This window comes from Lithobates pipiens, unplaced genomic scaffold (assembly GCF_037356315.1).
Source record: "Lithobates pipiens isolate NorthernLeopardFrog02 unplaced genomic scaffold, aLitPip1_a1.2 Scaffold_30, whole genome shotgun sequence".
In the NCBI taxonomy this organism is placed as follows: domain Eukaryota; kingdom Metazoa; phylum Chordata; class Amphibia; order Anura; family Ranidae; genus Lithobates; species Lithobates pipiens.
Window position 1 is genome coordinate 56866857 of NW_027507791.1, and position 11133 is coordinate 56877989.

Genomic DNA, 11133 nt, shown 5'->3' on the forward strand with positions numbered 1-11133 from the left:
AAATATGGAGATCACAAGAAAAACATGGTAAAGAATTCTACCAAAAATATGTAGGCAAAAAATTAGTCAACAACATTTTTTATTTATTTTTTTTATTTGTTGGGAGTAATTTTTTCATCAATATTTTTTTGTGAAATCATGAACATTTTTTTTCTTGTGATCTCCATATTTAATTATTCGGTCAAGTTAACAACTTTTTTTTTTTTTTGTTTTAATTGACAGAATAATTAAATATGGAGATCACAAGAAAAACATGGTAAAGAATTCTACCAAAAATATGGAGGAAAAAAATTAGTCAAAAAAAAAAAAAAAATATTGAGATGGGGCTTTAAAATAAAAACAAGATCATTCATGAGATGAGGAGAAATAAAACAGAAATGTGTTTGGTGAGAACTCTGTGAGTGAATATGAGCAGCAAAGCAACTTCGTTATTCTAGCATTATAAATAAAAAGGCTTCGTTCTTCTAGCATTATAAAGAAGATGCGCTATACATTTAAACGAGCACAGAATTTGCAGCATGACGAATGTGCTACTTCCAATACGAACTGGAGTTTTACAAGACCGAGCACTTCCGTCTCGTACTTGCTTCAGAGCATGCGTCGTTTTAGGACTGTCGGAACAGCATACAGACGAGCGGACTTCTACATCGGACCTGGGTCCGGCGGAGTTCCGTCGGGAAAATTTGAAGCATGCTTCATTTCTAAAGTCCGTCAGACTTTTGCGAAGCTAAAGTCCGTTGCAGCCCACACACGATCGGATAGTCTGACGGACTCGGTCTGACGGACTTTGGATGTTGAAAAGTCCGCTCGTGTGTACGGGGCATAACCCTTCCCCGAATTATCCAAAATTAAAAAAAAAAAAAAATGCCTAATAATACACTTTATACACTTTTAGTTTTACATAAGTCAAAAATTTTACTTCCTCGCAACTATGACAGTCTTAGCCCTTGTACACACGGATTTTGTTTGACGGATTTTGTCCGAAACTTGTGTTGCATACACACGGTTGGACAAAGTTGTCGGAAAATCTAATTGTTCAGAACGTGATGACGTTATTTCATTAAGACGGGACTATGTTCAGGCTAGAAGCCAATAGCTTTGGTCTAGGAATTTGATCTGAGCATGCGTGGCACTTTGTCCGATCGGAATTCTCTACACATGATCGGATCATGTTGTCAGAAAGTTTTATAGCCAAGTTCTCAAACTTGGTCCGTCAGATATTCCGAGGGAAACAGTCCAATGGAGCCCACACACTGTCGGATTATCCGACAACACGGTCCGATCAGACATTTTCCATCGGAATGTCCGACCGTGTGTGCAAGGGCTTAGCCCTTGTACACATCGAAAATGTCCGATCGGACCGTGTTATCGGATAATCCGAACGTGTGTGGGCTCCATCGGACTGTTTCTGTTGGAATATCCGACCGACAAAGTTTTAGAGCTGGGCTATAAAATTTTCAGACAACATGATCCGATTGGACTTTGTCCGATTGTTTGTAGAGAATTCCGATCGGACAAAGTGCCACGCATGCTCAGATCAAAATACAAGACCAAAGCTATTGGCTAGTAGCCTGAATGTAGTCCTGTCCTAACGAAATAACGTCATTACGTTCTGAACGATCGGATTTTCCGACAACTGTGTCCGACCGTGTGTATGCAACACCAGTTTCGGACAAAATCCGTCGGACAAAATCCAAAGGATTTTGTTGTCGGAATGTCTGACCATGTGTATAAGGGCTTAAACTCTATTATAATATAAAAAAAAACATACAACATTAGGCAGAGAAAGGGAATCCCTCATAATGGACCCAGCAGGTGTGAAGACCTAAAAACCTAATTTTCCTATGACAACTTATTCAGTCATACCATAAATGTTCATATTCTTTTGATGTTGAACTTCATAGGACATGACTTTCCTGTGGAAGAACGAAAATCCAGATGTTGGTCAAATGGTTGCAAATGTGACTTTATTTGACCATAGAGAAGGTAAAGGTACAAAGCAAATGCACTTTAAAATTTTGGTAAATCTTTTGGTGAAAGAAAAATCAGTCCTGTTTAACAATTGTAAATGATACAAAATCATTGTAATAATGTATATTCTATATTGTAACATTTTCTTAGATTTATTTTGTGGCTTATCTTGCTTTAAAAAAAGCCAAAGAAAAATACAGAATGGTTCGCATTTTTAAAAAATGAATGATAAAAATATTTGACTTTGATTATTGTGGTTCTTTTCAAATATTTTTCCATAACTTCCACATCTTCAAGCACACAGAAAATGTAATAACAATGGTGGGAAAAGACAGGGTGATTTATTTTTTAGAGGCAGAGAAACCAGGAGTACTGAAGACACTTGTTTTTATATATGATTTAACAAACGTATTTTGGTCCCTCAGCTTAAAAATTGTTTAAATTAATTTTAGCATCTCCCAGTTGAATGATACTGGTCTTAGCCTAGGTTTACATTGAAGCGATTTGGCATACAATTTGACATGACAGAACGCATGCCAAATCGGCAGCTATTTCCGGCAATGGCAACGTCCGAACCCCAAATGTAGTTCCTGTACTACTTTTGGCGAATTCGGGGGCCAATTTGTATAGACATCTGTGCCGGAACCCACACAGATGTCTATCAAATCGCCTCTGAAGTAAGACTGCATTGCTGAACTCACATGATTTCTAACCTAGGCTTATGAGAATGGATTTAGGGGATGCCCAAGTAGATGATGGACACAGCAAAACTTGGGTACATTCTTCCTCTCTCTGTACAAAAATCCTGAACTGCTTCTTCCTGTACAATTGCAACAGTCCTTAGTATATTTAGCTAAAGTCCATTACAGACTAAGGGCCCTGCGCCCGTCTGGAAAGTAGCACAAACTTGGGGTAACTACTTTCAGGAGTATCGTCCCTCTTTCTGTAGATCTGGCCCCAGCTCCACTACTCAGCAGGTCCTACCAGCCTTCTCTCAGGATCAGGATGAAGGGGTGAACCACACCACTGTCACCCTAGAAAGCTGGCTACATATGGCAGACAAGTAATATTCCTGAGTGTGCTGATGTACTCACTGTCCTTTCTTGCTCCCGCTGCTCCCAGGCAGTGGTCCCTGTCACACCGCACTGCAGAAGGGATATTTTCTGAGCCAGCCCGAGCCTAGAGGGCCCCTCAAGGCCACCGACAGTCTCCTCAGGACTCCATCTTCCACCTGACTCCCCTTGCCAGTATGGCTCATCCATACTTAAGGGCTACTCAACCACCCTGCCAGGTCCACTGCCTGGGGATTGGCCAAGCTCCCTTAAGTATACAAATCAACCCTCCTGGCCTCCACCCACTAACCTCTAGAAGTTTCTCCAAACTTCCAGACTCAGGGGGAGACACCAGAGACCTGCCTCTGGGAGTCATGAAGCCCTGAACTTAAGTAAACTCTGACCCAGATTCCATGACTCTACTTAACCATGAGCCAAACTATGTTTTGCCTGCTCTCACACTAGTAGCACTCTAAAGGTTGCTACACCAGCACAAAACAAGATTAAAAAAAAGAAAAAACATAACAGTGAATCAATATGTACAGACGACTCATAAAGACTGCCAGTATCTATACACAGGGCAATTATGCAAAACCGATTGTCTCCTCCAAGGAAAAAGTCCCAGAAGCACTTAGGGATATAATACAAATATCACCATAACATGTACAAATGTAGGCCCATCTAGTAACTACTGTATATTCACTAAAGGCCCAGACTAAGGCCCAGTTCCGGGTCTATGGAAGCCTGAAAAAACTAGTAATAGAAGCAAAAATGAAGGAGTAGGAGAAATGCTTTTAAATTTAATAATAACTCATGCAACAATAAATTTTATTTTACAGAATTGTATTTCTTATGTGTGTTTTCTTGTAACCGTGTTTTTGACATCCTTGTTCCTCACACTGTAGACCAAGGGGTTAAGCATTGGTGTCACTACAGTATAGAGTATGGACAGAGTTTTGTGCATTTCAGGAGAGTATGTGGAGCGGGGTCTCATATACATAAAAAGCATTGGTCCATAGTAGAGACCCACCACAGTTAGGTGAGAACCACATGTGGAGAAAGCTTTATATCTTCCTTGTGAGGAACGGATCTTCAAGATGGTGGAAATTATTTGGACATACGAGATAAGAGTCAACCAGAAAGAAGACATGCCAAGAATTACTGCAGAGATGTACATGGCTATCTCATTATGTAAGGTGTCTCCACAGGATAATTGAAGTAAAGGTGGTATCTCACAGAAGAAGTGGTTGATATGGTGGGACTTGCAGTAGGGGAGTTGAAAGGTGAGCACAACATGCATGGCAGAGTTTAGTAAGCAAATACCCCATGATCCTATTGCTAAACTGATACAAAATGTCTTGTTCATGATGACCTTGTAGTGCAATGGTCTACAAATGGCAGCAAACCTGTCATACGCCATGATGGCAATTATAACACATTCTGTTGTTGCTAAAGCTATACCAAAGTACATCTGTAATGCGCACCCCAAAAAGGAGATACTTTTATCTATGGCTAGAGTGTTTATAAGAATTTTGGGAACGAATGCTGATGTGAAAAAGATGTCGATAATGGAGAGGTTACTCAAGAAGAAGTACATGGGGGTGTGTAGCTTTTGATTGAGTCTCACCACAATGATCAGTAGAAGATTTCCTGACAATGTTATTATGTACATCTGAAGGAACATAAGGAAATATATCACCTGGAGGTACAAGACATTAGATAGTCCAAGGAGGATGAACCCTTCTGAAGATGTTTGGTTGACTTCTTCCATAAAATTCAGGGAATATCTTGTAAAATATAATTGTAACAATGACAATAATATATATTTGAATCCTAGATTTACTTTAAAGGAAAACTTCACTTTCTTGAAATGAAAACCTCAATCTGTATGAATAGCCACATCTTCAGTTTTGCATACAGTAAGGAAGAATTAATACCCTTGCTAATTTATTTGCTTCTTGTGTATGATTGGAGAAATTTCCCTTTGCCTCCTGTCTCAGGGACGCAACAGGAAGTTAAAAGAAAATTTTCTGAGTGAAGGGTATTCCCCTCTAAGCCCTTGTACACACGGTCGGAGATTCCGACAACCAAATCCGACGAATTAATTCCGGAAGAGGTCCGGAAGTGATGTTGCATACACACGGTCAGACTAAGTTGTCGGAAAATCCGATTGTACATAACGTGATGACGTTATTTCGTTACGACGGGACTACGTTCAGGCTAGTAGCCAATAGCTTTGGTCTAGGAATTTGATCTGAGCATGCGTGGCACTTTGTCCATCGGAGTAGGCTACACATGATTGGAGTATGTCCGATAGGAGCATTTTGTCGGAAAATTTTACTGGCAAGTTGGAAAAATTGGTCCGTTGGATATTCCGACGGAAACAGTCCAATGCTGACCACACACAGTCGGAATATCCGACAAACTGGTTCGATAGAAAACATTCCGACGGAATCTCCGACCGTGTGTACAAGGGCTTAGACAGTTGTCCCCATCACAGGTGTACTCAATGGAAAATTTCCCCTTCCTTTGGATCTAGGGATGAATTACCCCTTAAGTTGGCCAAAGACAGGTTGAGATTAGGGCAGTTCAGCAGAAACTGGACAAATTTCAATCCCTGTATGGGAAGGCTGATTGTACTGAAGTTGATCTATCAACTGACTTCAGTACAACCAGCATGTCTATTTTTATTGTACAATCACTGCTACCAGCTATAGACGACAGCAATGATCATTGTATTCTGGTGGAGAGGGAAACCTACCACTGTCAAAATGCAATAGAGCAGCAGAAGGGATTCCCTCGTCGACGCTGACTGTATTGATGGAGGAATCAAGAGATTTTCTTTCCTTCAAGCGATTTTCTTTTCCTTTCAAGAAAATGGCATACTGCATGACCAGCCTTACTTTTGTCTCAACGACAATAGTCATCATCAGGTCAAACAGAATGGTAAGCCTCCTTGAATAGGGAAGTATCTAGCAATAACATTTTCACAAAGGGTCTAACCATTCCTCATCCAAAATGAACAAAAAAAAAAAAATTGCCTAATAATACACTTTGTTTAATTGAAGTCAAAAATTTTACTTCCTCGCAACCATGGCAGCCCTAAACTCTAATATTGCCCCCGTTTGTGCAATTAGTTTGCTGCTTTTCTTTGGTTTGGAGGAATTAAACTTTCATCTAAAATATTATACTATCGAAGATACCTGGGGTACCAAGACAAGTTTTCTGGAGGGGGAGTTTGGATGTTCCCACGCAGTTTTTTTTGTGTTCCAGCTGCTATTGTTACATTCTCAATAATAGAAAAAACATTCAAAGTTAAGAAGAGAGTGAGACTGCCTCATAATGGGCAAAGCAGGTGTGAAGACCTAGAAACCTAATTTTCCTATTTTATTTTTATTTATTTTAGGTACTTACATAGCGCCATCAATTTACACAGCGTTTTACATCTATATTATACATTCACATCAGTCCCTGCCCTCAAGGAGCTTACAATCTAAAGTCCTGAACTCACGGACATTCATACTAAGGACAATTTAGACAGGAGCCAATTAATCGCCCAGCATGTCTTTGGAGTACCAGGAGGAAAACCCATGCAGGCACAGGGAGAACATGAAAACTCGGTGCAGGTAGTGCCGTGGTTCCTATAACAACTTATTTAGTCATACTATATAACATTTATTCTTTAAATGTTAAACTTCATAGGACATGACTTCCTATTGAAGAATTAGAATCTAGATGTTGATCAAATGGTTGCAAATGTGACTTGATTTAACCATTGAGTGGGTAAAGGCACAAAGGGAATGTACTTTATAACAATGGTAAATTTTTTGGTGAAAGGAAAATCAGTTTTGTTTATTAATGTCGGATGAAACAAATATTATTGTATTAATGCATAATCTATTTTGTTACATTTTCATTTATTTATTTTGTGCCTTACCTTGCTTTAAAAAAAAAAAAACAGAAGAAGATACCTAATTGTACATCTTTTTTAAAATTGATAATAAAAAATTTGACTTTGATTATTTTGCTTCTTTTCAAATATTTTTCCACAACTTTCCCATCTTCAAGCATATAAAAATTGTAATATGGCAAAAGACAGGGTGAATTTTTTCAGAGGCAGAGAAACCAGGAGTACTGAAGATGCTTTTTATATAGGATTCAACAAACAAATTTTGGTCCCTCAGCTTGCCGTGGAGAATGACAATTATTTTTATTTTATTTTAACTTCTCCCCGTTGGATGGCTTTTGGGCTTTTGTGAATGTGTGTTGGTTTATGCTTCTTAATAAGTGTTTCAAATGAAATATTACAATAATATTATATTAAAAATGATTTTATGAATAATACCTGTATTAAATAAATAATTTATGAAATTTGCAACTTTTCTATTGTAGGTAAATAATGGATTGCAAGTAGAAGCACTCATTGAGCTCTTGATAAAAGAGGGGTGCAGGCTGTCCAACATTCACAGAAGGCTACAGAATATTTATGGAGATGACACCATTGACAAGAGCAATGTCTTGTCATTGGTGATCAGTGGGGGCTGGTATTCTATTTTGAGGAGGGGCAAACAAAATCGCCCACCCACCCCTTCACCACCCCCCTTCCGCCAGCCTCGCTCACCAGCCCCACTCACCAGCCCTGCTTCTAAACTCACCAGCCCCCCCGGTGGCTTCAGCGGCTTCAGCAGCTTCAGTGGCTTCTCCTCCCAGCCAATCCAGTCGTTTCACCTCCCGGTGTCAGGACCCGCTTCATGTCCTGATTTGCCGGGAGGAGAAGAAAGAAGATGCAGAAAGCAGAATGTGGATTCCCTATTGTAACAAGTGGGTGAGCTGAGGGTGCAGTGCTCTGCACCCCGAGCCCACCTTTTTTTAAGCCAATTAGAGACTCTAGTCGGACGTTTAGAGATTAGGAGGACAGCACCCACCCTTGCGCCCCTTATGGACTGGTTGCCGCTTACCGCCAGGTAGGCTGTATGGGGCTCCATGATTTCAAATAGCAGCCCTGAGAGAAACATCAAGACATTGGAAGAAATCATTCAAAATTAAGGGAATTCCCCTCTTAGGAAATTGTTCCTGGAACAAATGTTCTGGAGATAATTCTAGATTTTTTGATTTCCCCTGACCTTCACTCTAGGTGACAATAGTCATCAGGACTTTGTTTTAGTCGAAATTGAAGACATCTCTTGCATTGTCCTTTGTTGTGGAGGAGTGATATTTTCATTTGGGATGTTATACTGGCTGAACATACCTGGGATACCAAGACTCAAGTTTTCTGTTATTTCTTTTGAGTATTTCCATTTAGCTTTTATTGTGTTCTAGCTCCTCCTGTTACATTCTCATTAATAGAGAATAAATACAAAATCCAGAGAGTGTAGAAATCCCCCATAATGGGCACAGCAGATATACAGTCCTAGAAACCTAATTTCCCTATGCCGCCCTATTTTGCCATACTGTTCAGTCACCGTAAATGTGCTGGTCATGGTCTTTTCAGTTAAAGCAGAGCTCCACGCAAAATGGAAAGCCTTGCTTGTCTGCCTCCTCCCCGCCTTCCACTACCACATTTGGTACAGTTTTTTACAGGTACCCGCTTACCACTTGTGGCTCACTTCGCCGGGGCAAACTCAGTCGGAAGTTCTGCCCCCCTTCCCCTTGCAGCCAGTCCATTCACAAAGCACAGCGCAATTCGGCATGCACAGTAAGAAACCCACTGTGAAGCTGCAAGGCTCCACTGCCACTTTCCCTTAGCTAAGATGGAGGCTCCAGCAACTGAGACCCGACTCAAGAATGCCTTGAGAGGTAAAAGTCCTAATAGTAAAAGTCAGCAGCTACAGTATTTGTAGCCCTGACCCTTGACTTCTGGGGTCCCTTGGTGGCTCTCGCAGCTCCTCCTCTTATCAGATAACCCCCAAGGAGAAGCGCTCTTGCAGGCGCGCTCCCGAGTCTAGCATAGACAAAAATGCTGGACTCAGCCCCGCCTCCAAACACCCGCGTCATTGGATTTGATTGACAGCAGCGGGAGCCAATGGTTGCGCTGCTATCAACCTATCCAATCAAGAGGACCCTGTGGAGAGAAGGAGAGCGCATCTCCGCCAAGGGAAATACAGGACTCGGGTAAGAAAAACGGGGGGCTGGGGGCCGGTCATTGCCAGAATAGGATGCATTTATGTTAAAAAAGACAAGGGTTTACAACCCCTTTAATGTTACTAGACCCTGACTTTACTGAATGAAACCCAGAAGGCTGCAAATGTGACCTGATCTGACCACTGAGCAGCTGAATGCACAAACAGCAAATGTGCTTTATAACTGTGATTAATCTTTTGGCAATAGAAAAATATTTTTTATTATTAGAAATATATATATATATATATATATAGGTGAAAAATGTAGTGCAAGCGCTCAACCTGTATACACTTCTTATAATACTACAAAGTGATATAAATTCAAATGTATATATAAATAACCCAAAAGCAAAAGTAAATACAGTATTATACAGGTAAAAAATATAAACATATATATAGTGACTTATACATGTGTATATATAACCAAAAAATGGTGATTATTAGGATATTGAATCCCAAAAGGGAAACAGTGACTGTGGATAACTGTAAACAAATCACAGTGACGAAATCTATAAATAGGTATATAGTCCAAAGCAATCGTGCAAAGTGCCAATATCAGCCAGGGTTCTGTAATGTTGTGACCGAAGAGAACAATGTTTCACCATGTGACGATCCCACCACCGTATAAAGTGCAGGCTTACCGGATCTATATGACCCTAACAGGCATACGCCTCAGGGGTCAATCACAGCTTGCGATCCCAAAAAGGACTCAAGAATTGGATGTATCAGTCAAATCATGTACGATCCCACCAGATCCCAGCAGATGGCTAGATGTGGTCAATATTCCTCATGTGCATGTACAAATCCAACAACGACTCATAGGTAGGCATAAAGGATGAGAAGACGGAGCCAACATAGCATAATAACGTTTTTTTAAAAAACTTTAATTAAAAAATATTTTCTAAAACTCACATTTCAAGAAGAACAATCAAGCGTGTCAAAGAGATAAAAAAACGTTATTATGCTATGTTGGCTCCGTCTTCTCATCCTTTATGCCTACCTATGAGTCGTTGTTGGATTTGTACATGCACATGAGGAATATTGACCACATCTAGCCATCTGCTGGGATCTGGTGGGATCGTACATGATTTGACTGATACATCCAATTCTTGAGTCCTTTTTGGGATCGCAAGCTGTGATTGACCCCTGAGGCGTATGCCTGTTAGGGTCATATAGATCCGGTAAGCCTGCACTTTATACGGTGGTGGGATCGTCACATGGTGAAACATTGTTCTCTTCGGTCACAACATTACAGAACCCTGGCTGATATTGGCACTTTGCACGATTGCTTTGGACTATATACCTATTTATAGATTTCGTCACTGTGATTTGTTTACAGTTATCCACAGTCACTGTTTCCCTTTTGGGATTCAATATCCTAATAATCACCATTTTTTGGTTATATATACACATGTATAAGTCACTATATATATGTTTATATTTTTTACCTGTATAATACTGTATTTACTTTTGCTTTTGGGTTATTTATATATACATTTGAATTTATATCACTTTGTAGTATTATAAGAAGTGTATACAGGTTGAGCGCTTGCACTACATTTTTCACCGATTTCTCAGCTAAAAAAATCCCTAGTTTTAGCGTGCTGGCTGCTAACCATACACACTTCTTGTCATTTTTTCTATTTTTCCTTTTGCGCAATATTGTTGGTGTATATATATATATATATATATATATATATATATATATATATATATATATATATATATATATATATATATATATATATATATATATATATATATATTTTTTTTTTTTTTTTTATCGTCGTGAGTTTAATTGAGTTGAATTAGTTCAAGTCAAAAACCATTAATCAGACTGAAGTACAGTTAAATCTCACTTGTTTAATAATAATAAAAAAAGGTAAACAGAGTAAACATAGTCAAAACATACATTCGACTCGAACATCGGCTGTTCGCCCATTTGGCGAATACCGAACGTTATGGGCCGTTCTCGCCAAATTTGTGTGGCG

The 11133-nt window shown here is 39.6% G+C and overlaps 1 protein-coding gene across 1 annotated transcript; it reads right to left on the reverse strand.

The window, feature by feature from the left end:
- Positions 1-1745: 1745 nt before the first annotated feature.
- On the reverse strand, positions 1746-6520 carry LOC143942872 (olfactory receptor 5V1-like). Its single transcript, XM_077464276.1, has one exon. It carries the CDS (start codon positions 4792-4794, stop codon positions 3874-3876), a length of 921 nt encoding a protein of 306 aa, XP_077320402.1. The 5' UTR covers positions 4795-6520; the 3' UTR covers positions 1746-3873.
- Positions 6521-11133: the final 4613 nt, after the last annotated feature.